Below are 18,123 nucleotides of genomic sequence, written 5' to 3' on the forward strand. Positions count from 1 at the left end.
ATGTGGAAGAAACAATTACATGAATTACGTTCTAGAACAATGACCATACAGTACTGGCTCAACAGCGTTGAGTAGCAAGCTGTTGGACTGCAAACACTCTTCTTAGGGACATCAACAGCAAACATGCTGCCTTTTTAATTAAGCCATTTAAAGATGTTTCTGAACCCACTGCATTGTACTCCTCCTATGCATGTTCTTCCTATATGTTTTCTCACCAACTTTGACTGAAGTCTCATATGCTTTTTGGTGTGGGCGTACCCCATTCAACTCAGGGAATTAAATTCCGCTCCACAGCACGTTCCCCCTTGTAACGAGGCACCTTAAGTACTGTATGCATAAAACAAAAAGTTGCGCTTCCAACATCTGTTACAATTCCCTTCCTCTCCCTCCCACAAATCCTTGAGGATAAGGAGGCAGAAATCCCTTGTGGGAATGCTCAACGCAACCAGGGCGGGCCTGGAAAAGGCGGGAATGGCGAGGAGGGGAGAGATAAGGACCCGTCGCTTCCCCCCACCTCAAAAAAAAAAAAAAAGGCAGGCCAGCAGCTGCACTTCTCGCGATACGCGTCGCTGCCCCCCTCGTCGGAATGCACGTGGCCACGCCTCCCTCGCTGCACCTCCGCCGCCGCCGCCATACACGCATCCTCCTCCTCCTCCTCCACTACGTCCCTTCCTCCACTCCCCCTCGCCTCCTCCTGCTCACGACCCCCACCCCAAAATACGCTCTTTTTTTAAATTGAGCGGGGAACGTGGACAAAACAAGGCGTTCCTCTCATGCACCTTTTCCCCCCACGTCTCCTCCTCCATTTTTTACTCCCATTTAGACCAGCACGCCTGACGCCCCCCCCCCGCGCGCACTCTCCCAAGGCCACTTCTTGCAATATATATATCGATATATATATATATCGATATATATATATCTCGACCTAGCGAGCACGAGGATAAAACAAGGACGTTCCCTCCCACACCAAAGCCCCCCCCCCCGATAAAGGGAGAAAGGGGACGGGATAGGAAGCCAACGTCTTTTGCACCCGCCTCCCATTCCGTCGCAAGCTTCCTCCGCCTCGACCCCTGCCAGGAGGGGCCCTTTCTCACCCGCCGCCCGCTTCTGCCCCGCCAGCCTCACCTTGGCCATCCTTGTTGTTGCCGCCAGCTGCTGCCGCGGCGGCGGCGGCGGGCTCGACCTTCATGCACTCCTTGCAGACGGTGTGGAGGCAAGGCAGGAGGCGCGGGTCCCGCTCGGAGCGCAGCCTCTCCCGGCACACGCCGCATTTCTCCAGCAGGTCGATGCCTTCCACGTTGAGCGGGGCGGCGGCGGCGGCGGCGGTGGAAGAGCGCTGCTTCTCCCCAGCGGCGCCGGCGCCGCCTCCGCCAGCAGCTTCCGCAGGGGCAGGGGCCGTCGCAGGAGCAGACATTGCACCGAGAGGAGGAGGAGGAGGAGGAGGAGGAGCAGGCAGGAGAAGCAGCAACAGCCGCGCACACGCGCCCGCGCGCGAAGAAGCTGGGCCTCGTGGGAGGCTGGCGGGGAGGGGGCGCGGCGCTGGCGGCCTCGAGAGGGAGACGCTCCGCCACCCGCTGGGGCCCTGCTTGCTCCCCGCACGCGCTGCGAGAGAGAAAGAGAGAAAGACAAGGGGAGCGGCGCGCGCAGCGAGCACAGAGAGACAGACAAGAGGCCTGGCTCCGTTACAGCTCGCTCTTGCCTTCGCTCTCTCTCTCCCTCCTTCCTCCTCCTCCTGAAGCTCCGCCCACTCGGCCGAGTGAACGACGGGTAGTTTTCAGGAGTTGGGGGGGGGGGAGGGAAGGCAGGGATAGAAGCCCCGTTACGCGCGCCTTCCAGGCTTCTTCTTCTTTTTTAGGAGGCGGAGCTAGGCATCTTCCAAGGCCAATCGGAATCTTTGATCGATGCTCAAAACCGGCCAACTGGTAAACTGCCCGCCCTCTTCCCGCCTCCTCCTCCTCCAAGAAACAAGGAGGGAATAAATAGCCGTCCAATCAAACTCCGGTACGCTTCACAACTGTACACCCCCCCCTCCACCCCGCGCACCTCAGCTTCACCGGGCTGGTTTATGGGAGCGAATAAATCAAGGCTTGGAATGCTGTCGGCTCAGGCCCCGCCCTCTCCCTGAGCGGGGCGGGCGAAGGGAGATTTAAGAGGCTGAAACCATGGCAACCGTGAAGTCTCTGGAGCTGGTTGGGAGAGGCGGGGATGGGCTTTGGATTGACATGGAAAGAGCCAGTTGCGAAGAAGCAAAGTCTGGGAGCAGCCAGTCCTTTTTGTTCCGCCTCCCCGCCCCTTTGCTTAACGGAATCCCTTTCATCCTCCATGTTGAAGCCCGAACAGAGGCTCCCCTTTAAAGCATTAAATGGCTGAAGCGAAGCAAGCAGGGCAGGGCAATTCTGGAGTAGCTGCTTCGGAGTGACTCCGAAGTGACACGGATATCACACACCCCAACCCCTTCGCAGCCCAATGAACTGGATAATTTATTTTTCAAGGATAATGGGGAGTAACTCCGGATTCACAAATGTCTCATAAAGCACTAGCCAGCCCTTGCCACCACTAAAGGCTGGGAAGTATTGCTACACACATCTCGCCCTAATACTGTACACTTGAAGCAAGTAACATGTTCTTTAAAAAATAAATCTTGCAGCACCTTAAAAACTAGCATGGGCGTGGCCAGGATGGGGGGGCAGAACCTTAGTTAGCTATTGATTTATTGATTTATTTATTTTATTGATTATGGGGGCAGCTGCCCCTCCCTTCCCCCTTCCCATGAAGCCTAGTAAATATATTGTGGTAGCCTTCAAGACTAGAACTCACTTTATTAGATATATGAAATGAAGATAACACTTTGTGTGTCTCATGATGGGGACTCTGGTGACTGGAAGCTTGGTCACAATATTATTATTATTTTGGTAGTTTGCCATCATTAATTTCAGCCACTTAGGTTCCACGTTGAGGGGACGCGGGTGGCGCTGTGATGGGCGCACCAACCCCAGAGTCTGTCAAGACTGGCCCGTACGGGCGGGGTACCTTTACCTTTACCTAGGTTCCACGTTAAGGTGGCTACTTATCTAACACCAAAAATATGCAAATGCACTGCCAGAAAAAAAGAGATTTGCATAGAATTTGCTTATGCTGATTTATATGCATGGATGGAAAAAACCTGGGGGGGGGGGAGAAACCATAGTGGCAGACTCAGATCAAGTGACCTGTGTGCCTTTGTTGGCTGCCCAGGTGCTAAATTCTGATGGACAACTTCAAGCTCTTTACTGTCCTTAATGTGTTTTGTAATCTTTAGACTGGGTTTGGACCAGATAGCCTTTCAAATAAAGGACACATTCCAATATATTGTTTTATCTTTTATTTGTTTTTTTTAAGAGTACCTAACCTGTTTAATACATTTACAGTATATCCTGATTTTCTTCCAAGAAGAGTACAGTACATGGTTTTCCATGCGTCCGTTTTATGATCACAGCCACTCTGTTGTGGCTAGGGCAAACCAGTCAGATGGGTGGAGTACAAATAATGAAATTATTATTATTATTGTAAAGTATGCAAAACTAACAGATAATGGCTGACCCCCAAGTAGCGCCATTGCTTTGAATCTGAGTCTCTCAGTCCTACTTTGTAACTAGTCTGGTGACTCCAATATTCCTTCAAACATAATACCATCCTCACATGATGACCCTGTTCCAGGTTCCATTATCAAAGACACACACCATGAGAGTCCCAGCAATTTCCCTACAGTTACTCATCTTTTCCCCACACAGATTTGTCAAAATCCAAGTTAGAGCCTCTCTCTGGAATAATTTAGGAGCTATCTGTTTTGAGGGGCATGAATAAACCTGAGGAGGATCACAAAATTTGTGTTTAACTGATTCAGACATCATAAAATACAACTACCGTTGCATTTCATTTCCCAGTCATTACTCTTCCCAAGTAATTACTCAGTAAGGCTGCAACCCTATGCCCATTTACATAGGAATTAGCCTTACTGAACTAAAGGTGACTTACTCCTGAGTAGACATGCCTTGGATTCTGCTGCCAAAATTTTGAAAACATACAATGGAGTCTGAAGTGACCCCCCCCCCAAATGAACAATGACTCTCAAGTACATACTTTCTTAGACATTCACAGCCCAGTGCTTTAGTGGCTCCATTGATCTCTCATCAGTGAATAACAAATGAAGGATTTCCCAAGTTTTATTTATTACATTTATTCCCTGAACTATCCTACTTAACCTTTACATTTTTTTGGATAGCCTTTAAAATAAGCCTGCATTGACTTTCCAGGCAGGACATAATAGGTCGTTTAGATGCTAATACACTGAAACAGAGCAATCAGGAACAACTGATTATTAGCTTGCGCTTTTCTCTTTTCCATAGAAACACTGTCACCCTGCCTTTTCACTCCATTGTTAAACTCTTTTAAAATACTTCCTGGTAAGTTGCATGGTGTGGGAAAATTGGAGAAAAGTTTTTCTGTTTTCTAATACTAGATTAGAACCTGGGTCATGCAATGAATGTTTGATGATTCAGGACAGGTAAAAGGAAATAATTCTTTGCACAGTACATAGTTAAGCTGTGGAATTTGCTCCTGCAAGAGGTAGTAATGGTAGAGAATTTGAATGGCTTTAAAATTCATATAATATAATGCTATCAATTGCTATTAGTCAGGATGGCTGTGTACCATGTTCACTGTTGAAGGCAGTATGTCTCTGAATACCAGCTGTGAGAACAGGATGCTGGACTTGATAGAGCTTTGGTCTAATCCTCTGGGCTTTTTCTTCCTTCTTTCCCCTCTACCAAGTATTTTGCCAAGTTAGTTCGTTTGTCTGTCTGTTCTCTATGCATTCATACACCTATTGATATATCCCCACCCAACTTGGCACAATGGTTCTCAGGATGGAGGAGTTAGTTTCTGCCTACTTTTAGAAACTAGGTGCCATTCTGAATCAGAATAATGAACCAAACCATTCCAAACTGCATCAATTTGGGGACTTCTGAAGATATTGTCACCCAATTTGCTGTGACAGTTCCCAAGATTGAGGAGTGGGATGTGGTTTATGAAAGACCAAACAGTTACAAACACTACTGATTTGGACACTTTTGAAAATATCATTGCTCAATTTGTTGTGATGGTTCCCAGGATGGAGATGGAGATGGGTGTTGGTCTGTGTTTGGAAATTGCCATGCCCTGTTTGAATCAAGATGGCAGACAAAACCATTCCAAACTGCACCTCTGAAGATATCACCACCCAAGTTGGCATGATGCTTCCTGAGATAGAGGGTAACATTTTGGCCTATATTTTGATATCATGGGATGCTATTTTGAATAAAGATAGTGGGCTTAACCTTTCAAAATTGCAGTGATTTTAATCAAATTTGGCAGTAAACTAAAATGGCTGTGCACCAAATTTGGATCTGAGCTTCAACCAAGTTGGGTTGAGATAACTACAAATCACCCTAAGTCAGGTTGCCTGGAGTAATCCAGGTCTGTCATAGGGGGAAAAGGTGAGACAAGCAGCTTCTACCAGCATGGGGCTGTTTTCAAGAGGGCTTTCAAACAGCCCCACACAGCAGTTTGGCTGTGTGTGTCTATTCCCAGCAAAGGAACACACACACAGTCAAACTGAACAGGACTGAACCACTTAGTCACTAATACAGTGTGACTACTGCACTGGACCACCACCGCAGGTCAGTTAGTTTGTCTCTCACCATCAGTTATGGCCCCCATGGCAATGACTAATGCACAAGTCAGTTTCAGAAGATGGGGAGGAAAAGTGAGCTGGGTCCAGGTCAGGTGGATGCTTCCAACAATGTGGTGGTAGCAGCAGCAATGATGGCAGCCAGATAAGCAGTGGCCAGGGAGTTGGAGAAGGCGATGCTGGCAGTGGTAGTGATCAGAGTGGGTGTGCCTGAGGCCTGAACCACAAGTCAGGACACATGGGCAGCAATGTGGAGGCTGGGAGGGCAGACAGGGGAAAGCAAGCAGGTATGAGCATGTGCATCAGCAGTGCAGGAGCCTCCCACCAATGCTGCAGTCCTTTTGGCTGCATGGGTCTGCTGTGCCATAGTGCTCACTACAGGGAACATGTTAAAAGAACAACACCCAGCAGATTGAACCCTTCTGCTCTCTGCAGTGTGGTGGGGAGGCGGCGGGGGGGGAGAGATGCAGCATCTCCTTCCTTTGCCCCCCTCCTCATCATATCATGTTTTTAAAATCCTAATTAAACGTGAGGCCTGCCCTCAAACTGATTTGGGGCTGGTCAGGTGTTCCCTAGTTGGGGGGGGGCATGCATAACCCCAGAAACTAAGAAAATATAGTATTCATTTATAAATCTCAGTATTTATTAGCTTGTTAGAATTTCCAAGCAATGCTGGGCTCTTCTAGCTAGTATTCAATAAGAGAGAATTTTATTGCTAGATTAGGAATGTGTGTTGTTTGGCTATTTTCTTTTAAATACGCACTGGTATATGCTCCAGCATAGGAGACAAGGGAATATATAGTCTCCAAAGGTGGGGAGGGGGGCTAAAGCTTCATAAAATGCTGGTGCAGTAGTTTTCTCATTTGAGTGCTATGAAAATACAGTATATTGCAACCACTAAAGGTTTTGTGTACACTTCCTATTAGTAATATATGTTTGTTTATTTGTGGGGAGAACTAGGAGGGAATGTGAGAGCTAGTTAGGAGCCTCACCAGGAGTCTTCAAAAGCACCTCACTGTTGTCTGCCCTTCTCCCATATTTAAGTTTAAAACTGCATCATATACCTTCAGACCATAAGATACAGAGTTGTCTGAAAAGTAATCATACACAAAATGACTAGAAATAACAGATAAAAAACACAAACATAAGCAGACAATGGCCTGGCTCCTAGCTGAAGGGGGGGGGGAGTTGCATAGGTCATATGAGAAATGGAAAACTGGACATATAGGACAATTTCAGGGACAGGACAAATTCCATCTGTGTGGGTTTATGACAGAGGAGAAATTTTAATTTATAGGCCATAAATACTTATAACTCAGAAATTCCAGAAACGCAGCCAACCATGCTCTTACTCCAGTCTGGTTTGCTGCTGAAGCTGAAAGGGAACTAAATCAATGTTACAGATAATATCTCTGGGGCCCTGCTGCTCACTCCCTGAGCTCTAGGAGTGAAGCTTCAAAGCAATTTTAGAACACTCCTGAAGTGCATTGGTCAGTGGAGGAACAGAGACTCGTCCTCCCTTCTCACAGTCTTATCAACCCTGCCATAAACCAGAACAAAGGGAGTATTGGAGGAGAAGGACAAACATAAATCTCTTGGTGGGGGAGCAGTCTGCAGGGTGGATCAAGGAAAGGAGCAGTGTTTTGCCTGGAGGCAGAAGGGGCACAAAGGAGGCTACCAAAAAGGATAAGCTTAGGCTTTCGTAAATGTATTATAATGTAAAATTGGAAGCTATCAAGCACCTCCCTTTTTCCAAATCGGAGCCGAGCCAATATTAAAAACCGTTGCTAAAGCCGAACTGTGCGCATCAAACTATTTAATAAGACTATGCACGTTACTACGCTCCAAGTGCTTCACATAAGGATGCTGCGACCACGCCGTGCATTTAAAGCACGCGCACGAATCCCGGGAACTGCAGTTTATCCCGCACAGAGCTATGACTTCCAGCACCCTGAACGACCTACGTTTCCCAGGATTATTTGCGGGGGAGAGGGCAATGCGCGTTAAATATACGGTGTGTGCGCGCACCACCAACACCACAGCCCTTCAAGGGAGGCCGTTGCTGTGAAACCCGCACGGCAGCAAATCTTGCCAATCGGTGCTGAATGCGACCTCTGCATTCGGAACGGGTTTTCTTTTTCAACGGAAAGAAATAAATCTGCCTCTCGGGTCTGTGGAAACGAGCGGCGAGAGCTTGCCGTCGTGCCTTTTCTTAATAATGATGCTGACGCATCCTTAGTGCCTTTGCGCTCGCGGCTCTTTCCCAACCCAGCCGGGCGAACTCTCTCCCTCGTCGGCTGGAGGAGGGTTAAAACCATCGAGCCGGAGCTGCCGCCGCGCGAAGCGAAGGGTGGGGGACAGGATGCAGCGAGGGGTCCTTTCCTGTGCCCGGACGCGCCGCTGCCCACCCACCCACCCACGCTGCGAGGGTGGCTGGCTCCCTCCCAGGGCCCGAGGTCCGGACGCGCCTGCCGAAGGGCGCGCGAACTCCCCTCCCCCCCCCGGGATCCCCGCGCGGGGGCTGCATTGGTGAGAGCGCCTTGGACCGAGAGGAGGGCGGAGCCGGGAAGGGCGGCGCGCGCTCCCTGCGCCGGAGGGCGCTTCCCGCCTCCCAGTTCCGTGCCCCACATCCCCCCCCCCGTTTTTCTCTCTTTCCTTATCCCCCCCCCTTTTTTTTGCAGCAGGGAGCTCCTCGCTTTCTGCCTTTAATTGTCTTCCTCCCACTTGCTCCGTTTCCGCGACTAAGCGCGGCCCAACCTCGGGTGGGATTTTCGTTGTGGGTTATTCTTTCATTCTTTCATTTTTCTGCAGATTGAAGGCGGTCATCCTGTAACTGCTTACCGGGGGGAGGGGGGAAGCCCCATCGGATTTGTGCGATTTATCTTGTAATGAAAAAAAAAAGAAAAAGGCTGTGTGGGTGCGGCTTTCTAATGATGTATCTGAGGTGTTATAGAAATGTTTGGCTTGTTCTCTCTTTGTATATACATACACACACACTCTGCTAATTTTCTAGGAAAAAAGGTACAAGCTCACCGTGAGCTTCTCCCTTGTTCTCTTAGAATGACAATGGCGCCCACCTGAGAGGTGCCAGAGCTGAGGTCCTGTGAGCTCAGTTTTTTTTGAACGGCGGGTTCAAGAACCGTTGTTTTGTTTTTCTGATTAGCATTTAAGATTTAACGTGGAGCATAAGTTACGTGGGGCAGGGAGCTAAATACACATTCACTATTAAACATCACAACATAGTGTGCAAGTTTTCTGGGACTCTTCACCAGGCCTGAATGGTAAGCGAAACAATGAGTGGGGAAGGAAAAGGTGGCTGTGGACTAATGTCAAAGCCACTGTGTCTGAGCTGGCCATGGTTTTAAGATGGAATTCTGATTCTACATGTAAGCTGGTTTGGGAGCTGATCTTACCTGAAAAGTATAATTTGACATTTTTTTAAAAAACCACCCAATTTCTTTGGAAGTGTGTTATTCACAAGCAAGCCTAAAATGCCCTGGATCTAAAGGTACAGTGTGCACAATGCACAACAATAGTGCAGTAATAAAACATGTAAAATGCTCCTTTTTATCTACTACATTTCCCCAAAAGTACATTTCCCCAAAAGTACACGAGCCACTATTTTTTAAAAAATGCATGTGGCGGTGAAGGTGGTGAGTGCAGCAGGTGAAAAGTATTCATAAACTTTGTTGACCTACATTACGTTGTCTCTCTTTCTCATCCTATTGCTCAGCTTTGGCCACAACTCATATACGTTCCTTCTCTCTCTTTTCTTTTTCTGTTTCTCGAGCAGGTGGTGTGGGCAAAGGTCCAAAAACTGTTAGTCAAGAGAAGGCTGAGAAGGTGAGAAGTGGTTGAAAGAAGGCTTATAAAGAAAGAAAAAAGCCTAACTATCAAAACGGCTTACTGCGGGAGAAGCCCCGAGATAGGCCAGGCCTATTTCTCTGGGCTGGCAGGAGGTCTGTTCAACCACTGCTGGCCAGGCCAGGCCGAGGTGAGGTGTGCTGAGGCAGGAGCTTCCTTTGCCTACGGAGGAACCTTCCCTGGACCGCCGCCACTACCACAACCACCACCACCACCAGTCGCTGGCATGGGGGAGAAATCTCACACGTGCCCCTACTGCGGGAAAGGCTTCCGGCGCAATTCGCACCTGACCCGACACATGGCCACCCATTCTGGGCTCCAGCGCCCCTTGGGCGGGAAGCGCCTCGGGCAGCAGGTGCAGGAAGAGGACCGGCCATTCAGCTGCAGCTACTGCGGGAAAAGCTTTGCCAAGAGCGCCCACCTGGCGCGGCACCAGGAGACCCATTCGGGGGAGAGGCCCTACAAGTGCACCTACTGCGGGAAGGCCTTTGGGCGCAACTCCCACCTCACCCGGCACCACAGCACGCACACCGGGGAGCGCCCGTACGAGTGCGGCGTTTGCGGCAAAGCTTTCACGCGCAGCGCCCACGTCACCCGACACCAGGGCACACATACCGGGGAGAGGCCCTTCCGCTGCACACGCTGCGGCAAGCGCTTCACCCGCAGTGCACACCTCCAGCGCCACCAAGGCATCCACAGCGGAGACAAGCCCTTCTCCTGCGGCGACTGCGGGAAGGGCTTCACCCGCAATGCCCACCTGGAGCGCCACCGTGCCACACATTCGGGGGAGAAACCTTTCAAGTGTGCCAGCTGCGGGAAAGGGTTTGGGGCAGCCTCCCACCTTGTAAGGCACCAAAGAACCCATAAAGTTTAGTCAGCAGGGTTGGTCCTATATCCATCCAAACGGGGGGTGAGAAATGGCCAGTATTGGACATACATTTGTCTTTATGTCAGGATGGCTCTTCCCCCCTCTCCCCCGTCTTTTCTCCATGCTATAAAATAACCTGAGTGTTTAGCTGCTGTGATTTGAGAGAGAACTGGGCATAGCAAATTCAGCAGTGGTTGGTTCCTGGTCTGCACAAAGACCGAAGCAATGTGGACTTCACACACTCAGTTCATTTGCAGACCTAATGACGATAATTTTAAATGCTGGAACTGCAGGTTCTGCTACTTCTTTCAGAGCGGGAAGGACAGTGTCAAATCTTCCCGACGCCATCTGTATGTGGGAGTGGGTGTTTTTCCTTCTCTTCAGTATAGCAAATGAAGGCCACCCTTTTTAAATTTCAACTTGGCTATCAAGAAATATGCTGTGCATCAGAAGTAAGAAACTCTGAATGAATGTTTAGACTTGAGGTGTTTGCACACCTCCCCCTTGCACACCTCCAGCATCTCAGCGGATGTGTGAGCATGTAAACATTATGCCAATCTCTGGAGTAAAAAAAGCATCATTCTGGTGATTCACTTGGAATGAAGTTAGAGTAACTCTTCCACCCTCTTTTCCCTCAGCTTTCATTTCAGCCATCGTGGCCAAGAAAAAGCAGTTTATATCATACTTGCATCTGCCCACAGTACCCAGGAAATGACACCGGGAACACTGGGCCTGAGTTTTGAGCATTTCAGTATCCTTCAGCTGGGGGGAAAGGCTATTGGTTTGCTTCTGAACCAATTCTCAGAACTTGTCTATTTCTCTTCCATGGCACTTGGCAGTGTGTGCATCTAGTTTTGCAGTATTTTTATCTTGCGAGTGGGATCTGCAACAAAATGTTACAGTGCTTTTGCCTGCCAGCCATGCCTCTTTTCAGAGTACTCCATCCTGTTCCCCATCTCCCAGTTTTCTGTCCCATTGCCCCACCTGACAGATACTCGGTGTTCTGTGGCCACCGAGCATGCTCTGTTCTCATTGGGGTTTGTTTGGGTTGGTTTCTCCTCCGCCCTTCAGAAGGGCTGTAGCTCAGTGGTAGAGCATCTGCCTTGTATGCATAGTGTCCCAGGTGCAATCTGGCATCTCCTGGTAAGGCTGAATCTCCTATCTGGAACAGTTTTCTTCTCCTTGGACAAGACTGTAGTTCTGCTGATACATTTCACAGCATAACTCTGTTGTAGTTGAGAGATAGGGTAAAAAACTAACCTTAAATTAGTTGGGTTTTTTAATGTAGCTACTTGTGCTTTTTTAAATGGAGGAGGAAGTTATAAATGATACTGTCAGCTGTCTCCACACAAAATATTTAGCTGATTTTCCTCTATAGAAGACATTTAAGGGGACATTTGGTGATTCTTTAGGAAGTTGGGTATCTTGCTGCTCTGAATCATATGGAGAGAGATGCGGAGGCAGCAAATTTCCTAGCTGGAGTCCCCGAAACTTTCTCTTCTTAAGCCTGTGCTCCTAGGAAATACTGTCTTGCTTGTCTCCCAGTTTGCTGTCTGTGGCTCTTAACTAATCTGATGTGTGGTTTTTTGAAGGTCCTGGGCACTCGGGCTCTTCAGAGGCATAGCACAAGGGCACAGCCATGGTCTTGTATCAGGGCCTCCCTAAGACATGGATTCCCCCATGCGACTGCCTTGAGTTATGTGGCCTTTGGCCTCTGTATGTGTCATTTTTGATGTGGCCTCTTTGGAATCCAGGGTGATGAAGCAGTGCAGAAGTACAGCAAGCATGGAGCAAAACGTCTCAGTAGAAAGGTTTGAGTTTATGAACACACACAAAAGAAATAAATTGAAACTCAATGGAGAGAAGAAATAGGAGCCAAGGAGCGACAGCAACCTGCCAACTCTCCATTTGTTCGGCTAAGAGCAGAAATACTTTATAACACCTTTACTAGTTTGCCTAATGACAGGTCTAAATCTTTGAAGCCTGTGTTGGTCATAACAAAGGGAACTGCCAGCAAGATGCAGGCAGAGACTCTTTTGTTTTCCCTCTGCTTTTTCTGAACTCTTTCTAAATACAAAATGGGAGAAACAGCATCTGTACATCAGAATCTCAATAGCCAACTTGATGTAGCACAACAAAAACCACAAGAGTCATTGGAAAGACTACTAAGGTTGATGGGTCAAAACTGCAGCTGTTTCATACTTCTATGTCAACTCTTATTTTATTCTGCTTCCTATGAATTTGAAACCGCACTAAGCCTGACATTGGTTTCTCTCTGAGTGCTCAAACAGTGGAAATACTGAAATGGTGAACCTTTATTTGTTCAGTAGTCTGCATAGTACAGACTCGTGGTGGTTGGCTTTTTTTGTTTGGGATTCCCAAGACCCTGCAATTGCTAGAAAAATACTTGGAATGTTCTGCCGTGCCCTAAATGATGGTTGCAACCTTTTAATTGCCTTAGGGGTTTATCTCCCCAAAGTCAGGCTTTTGCCTTTCTGAATGGAGAGATCTCTGGTAATTGCCAACAACACACTTGAGACTGGTATAGCTTTCCTTTCCTCTTGGGTGGTCAGTTTGTGTGGCGTTCCTTCCACTAGGGCCGAGGCTCCTGAGTCTGATTTGAGCCTTGATGCTTCAAGGGAGGAGCACAAGCTAAGTCAGTTCGCTTTGGGCCAAAGGTAGAGTTTTCAGGTCTGCTCCCTCATACATCACAACCAGAAGGCAGCTTTTCCTGTTTGGAAGTGAAACTGATTCCTTCTCACACCTAGGCTTAAACACGTCCTCCTCCTGACTATCAATAAGCTTTCAGATGTGTGGAGTGGGGGAAGACAGTTTTCTAAGAATATGTCAACTCTGACCCATGGCTTAAAAATCTGGACCTACACATCCATTCTAGATGTGTGTAGTTACAGCTGTTGCCCATGGGGCTGTGAGATCAACAAAATGTGGAGCAACAGCCAATAAGAGGCAGAGCCAAGTAATTCCAGTTCCCATCTTTCTCCCCGCTGACTTGGGCAAGGACAACACAGAGACTAAGGATTGCTGATAGACGGTGTAACCCCCCTCCCCCCCGCACCATGGTAAGAAAGAAGGCAGGGAGGACTGGCTGAAGGCAGACTTGAGATGGGTAGGGCAGTGCCCTGTTCACTGTGATGTGCCAGCCTCCATTCCCAAGTGTGGAGGTTCTGCCACACAACAAACTGTTAAAGAAAAGAATAATATTGGTTGACTCCAGACTCTTGGGCTGCAATCTGCCATATTCTTATCTTGCAGAAAGTCCCATTGAACACAGAGGAATAGCATTTGATAGGATGGTGCTCTTGGTCATGCTGTAGGCTCATTGAAATCATTAAGACAAGTTGGTTGTGACTGTATTATGTCCCACCGGTTCCAGCAAAACTAAAAGTGTTAAGTTATTTAAGCTGGATGCAGCCCATTGATTCAGTCTGCTAAACCCCTGTCAACCAGAGAGGTCAACTCTCCACTGCCAATAAAACCCCACAAACCTATGGGTGTTTGCACCTATCCTCGTAAACGGCAGGAGTTTGCTTAAGCGGTAAAGTCAGCGCACAAACACTAAAGTGAACAAGTCATTTCGTTGCCAATCCATTCTACAAGAGAGTACAGAGGGGAAATGATTGTGGTACTGTTTGCGATCGTAAGTGCAAATGCATGGAAAATTCTGAAGGCAGAATTCAGCCATTATTTGGAGAGTGGAAGATCTGTAGTGCATAAAGAGGTCTCTAAAGAAGAGCCATCCTCTCAGGGCCTGATTCTAATCCTGCCATCCAAGAAAGAGGACTCCTCATGAGTCAGGTAGTAGGGAACTGGTTTGTGTTTCTTGTTGCAGACCTCAGCTGCCTGATCTTGGAAGGAAGGAATATGCTGATTCTGCTGGGTTTATGCTGGAGAAAAAAGTATTTTTGATCTTGCACTTGATTGGTCACTTTCATTAGACATTTTGCATGCATATACCCTGTGTCTGCTGTGGACTCATGTACAACTATGACTGGTAGATTCTGGGGGAGCAGGAAAGGGTCTCATTTCCCATGTGAGGGGTGCACTCCAGACAGAAGGATGCCAAAGGCCTATTGATTTCAGTGCGACTTCAGAGCCTGAAGTTCACTGTGCTGCACGCATAATGTTGTTGTGTTATGCCTGGTCTATGACTTTGCTAATGGCAGTTTCTTTAAAAAAACAAAAACCTCCCAACAGCTTGTATATAGATAATTTTTCAAGTTGTGCAGCAGTATTGTAGAACTATCATTGCTGGTGGTACACTTTTAATTCCCACCCCCCACCCCCCGTACAATTGTGGACTTTGGTGAAATCAGTCATTTCTGTAGTGGCAGTACTTGGAGAAAAGCAGAAATTGGCTCGTAGTGGCCAGACCAGCCCTGCTGCCATAGATGTGATGTTATGGATTACCATTCTCTCTCCCATCCCCAACCTGGAAAGTGTTTCTTCTTTATTTATTTTAATTATATTTCTTTTTGGATGTAACATCAAGCAGTTATAATTGCACACCTTCCAGTGCATTTTCCCATCACTTTCCTTACTGCTAAAAAGTGGCTCTCCAAGAGCTCTAAATCCACTATTAATTGCTCAACCTGAACTTGCTAGCATGTGATTGAATTCCATGTGCAAAATAGCAGTGGTCCAGGAACCTTCCCCTGCCTGCCCCCCCAGTCTCATTCTTTGCGTCAGGCTTTTCCAACCAGACGTTTTTAAAATGGGTACTTCAAGAACGGTGTCTAGATGCCAGGATCTGGGGCCTCCTAAAAGTGTGCATTTGAACTCCTTGGCTCACAGCCTCTGCCAACCTGGTGTCCTCCAGATGTTTCAAACTACGGCTCTGCTGGCTGGAGCTGACGAGAGCTATATAGTCCAACACATCTAAAAGGCGCCAGGTTGTCGAAGGCTGGTTCAGTCGTTGGGCTTGGGTTGGTGTGCGGTCAACCTTTAGTTCACATTTGTTAAAACTCTTACCCACAAGAGAGCAGATGTCCACCCGCTTGTGGACATCTAGTGAAGCTGAATGTTGGAAGATTCGGGACAGATAAAAGAAAGTACTTCTCCATGCAGTGCATCGTTAAACTATGGAACTCACCCCCACAAGGCAGTGATGGGCACCAGAGTGCTTCAAAAGAGGACTAGACAAATTCATGGAGGAGGGGGCAATCAATGGCTACTAGCCATGATGGCTGTGCTTTGTCTCCACAGTTGGAGGCAGCAATAATTCTGAAAACCAGTTGCCAGAAACCAAAGCTGGGGGGAGTGCTCTTGTGCTCAAATCCTGCCTACAGGTTTCCCACAGGCATCTTGTTGGCTGCTGTGACAACAGGACAGGACTAGATGGGCCATTGCCTGATCCAGCAGGCTCTTAGGTTCTTGCGTTCTTAAGGGTGTTCCTGAGAGCAGCTGAGTCTTCTGAACTCGTTTATGAGCATCAGCACCACTTCTGTGGGGTGGCAGAAGGGGCAAAGTGCATTTTGGGTGGTGGGAACATGGTTCCACATGCTAAGATTTGTGAAAGAGAAACAATGGTGTATTTCACTTTCATGCTTCCATCCTGTTTTTTCCCTGGAGTAAATGTCCCATGCCCCCCTCACGCGATTGCAATCCTATTAGTTTTGATAGAGTTAACTTTCAAGTAAGCATGCATTAGAATTGTGGCCTTCTTTTAATTCCTAGTTTATGATTTAGTTATATTGTTTAGGTGTTGTCTGGCAAAAGTGTATGTGGTGTGTTTTTTTCTCCTTACTAGTGAATAACAAAGCCTTTTCCATTTCACAGGAGGCTCCAGCAAAGAGCAAGCTATCAGTTTGCAGGAGGGGGCATAGCTTTCTCCCCGTCTTCCCACTCTGGTGCCACCTATGGAGCCAGTTTTGGGGTATTTGTTTTACTCTGGCTCAGTTCAGTGTTTGTGAGCTCTGCGTTTTAGGCTTTTTGAGGACTGGGGGTGGGGGTTTAGGTTTCCTTTGCTTTAGAATTGTTTGTGGGCAGGGATGTTTTGGATTATTTGGTCTGTACTTTCTATGATTTTTATTACTGCCAGTGGGTATGCCTTAACAAAACAATTGTAAATGCCATCGCAGCAGTATCGTAGCCAAACTTAAGCCTGGGTTTCCCACCCCTATGAAATGCCCACCACCAACTTCCCACTTTCCCTGGTATTGCCCATGGTATCTTAATCTATTTCCCTATCGTACTAACAGTGTCTGTCTCTTCACTGTATGAAATAAACACTTTTCCTGATTCCAAGATGCCTTGTTGACGTCCTGAGTAGCTAGGACACTATTTTCGGGTGTAATAACCTGACACGGCTAGGAGACTTACCTGGACATTTGAGTGGGTGCAAAATGCAGTGAGCTGCCTATTGCTGTGTCAACGTGCAAAAATACACTCCTATGCTAGAGCAGGGGGTAGGCAGAAGGTAGGTTGGGATGTGCCGGTAGATCTTTGGGTGGTTTGCAGAAGATGAGTCCCAGCTGTTTTGCCTTCAGTGTTCCTAAGTGCTTAGCTTTGGAGCATACAGAACAACTTGTGCTTGGCATTCTTCCCACACAAGAGTCAGGGTTTCATAGTGGCAACAGGTCTGGTCTAGAAACTTGGGAGACCAGAGTTTAATCCCCACTTGGCCATGAAGCTCACTGGGCAACCTTGGACCTAACCTTAGCCTTACCTACCTCACAGTGTTGTTGTCGGGATAAAATAGGAAGAGGGAGAATGGTGTACACCGGTTGGAGCTCCTTGGAGGAAGGGTGGACTATAAATGTAATAGTAAAGAGAAATAAAGAAATCCTGTTTGCCTTCTACCATGGAACCCAAGGGTGTGTATATGTGGTTCTTGGGTAGTCTACTCCTCCCAACTGATCAGGCACAGACCTGCTTAGTTTCATCAAGGTGGTGCCCCCCTGTGTCTTCAGACTCTACTCTAGAACCACATTAAACACAGTGTGTCATTTGACCCTCAGGGGTGTCAGGAAAGGGCAACAATTTGTTGTGTTTACTTGTGGACTGATTGATTCAACAAATTTTATATATGGCTTGATTGTAACAAAATCTCTAGGTGGCTTACAAGAAATATTAAAATTATCAATAAGAACAGTTTAAAACAAGTGATTAGAAAGCATTAAAACTAGTGTGGTCAGCAAAAAGAAAGAAAGAAAAACCCATTAAAACACACCAACATCTACATGTCTGGATAGACTTGCCTAAACAAAAATGTTTTAAGCGGATGCAAGAAAGAACACAACGTTGGTGTCTGCCTGCTGTCAGTGTAAACTTTGCAACCAAAGCTACAGAAATGATGTAGAATGAGACAAAATACAGAATCTAGAAACTAAATGCAATCAAACCAGGTCTACAAGTGTATAGTTAATTTTATAATTTTAATTGCATAGTTAATTTCACTTAACAAAAAGCTGCCTAAACATCAAGGTACTAGGGTAGTAGACACTTGTCTAATTTCAGCTGGTAACATCCCAAAGGCTGGAGCTGCATCACTGAAAGCCTAGTTGTTTGTTTATTATTATTATTATTATTATTATTATTATTATTATTATTAAATTTATATACCATCTTTCATTCAAAGGCCACAGGGCAGTTTACAGCATAAAAATACAAAATGAAAACGTATAATGTAACAAAATACATTTATTAGTTGCCATGGCAATTCAAA

The 18,123-nt window shown here is 47.2% G+C and overlaps 1 protein-coding gene and 1 long non-coding RNA gene across 6 annotated transcripts in view; one reads left to right on the forward strand and one right to left on the reverse strand.

The window, feature by feature from the left end:
* Window positions 1-1,753, reverse strand: part of TRIM28 (tripartite motif containing 28) — a 36,607-nt gene extending 34,854 nt beyond the window's left edge. Inside the window, exon 1 of one of the 3 annotated variants that reach the window (XM_081836721.1) lies at window positions 1,126-1,753. In XM_081836721.1, the coding sequence (XP_081692847.1) occupies window positions 1,126-1,414 (289 nt within the window). In that variant the 5' untranslated portion in view covers window positions 1,415-1,753. The remainder of the gene's footprint in view (window positions 1-1,125) is intronic. The other 2 variants (XM_081836722.1, XM_081836723.1) reach the window with 2 other exon arrangements.
* Window positions 1,754-6,932: 5,179 nt separating this feature from the next.
* LOC309327569 lies at window positions 6,933-16,703 on the forward strand. Of its 3 annotated transcripts, none has more exons than XR_014150568.1 (2): window positions 6,933-8,057; window positions 9,501-16,703. It is a non-coding gene; the product is annotated as an uncharacterized lncRNA (long non-coding RNA). The 3 variants fall into 3 exon arrangements; XR_014150569.1 differs by lacking the exon at window positions 6,933-8,057 and adding an exon at window positions 8,067-8,236; XR_014150570.1 differs by lacking the exon at window positions 6,933-8,057 and adding an exon at window positions 8,283-8,469.
* Window positions 16,704-18,123: the final 1,420 nt, after the last annotated feature.

This window comes from Podarcis erhardii, assembly GCF_964252035.2.
Source record: "Podarcis erhardii genome assembly, chromosome: 13".
Classification (NCBI taxonomy): domain Eukaryota; kingdom Metazoa; phylum Chordata; class Lepidosauria; order Squamata; family Lacertidae; genus Podarcis; species Podarcis erhardii.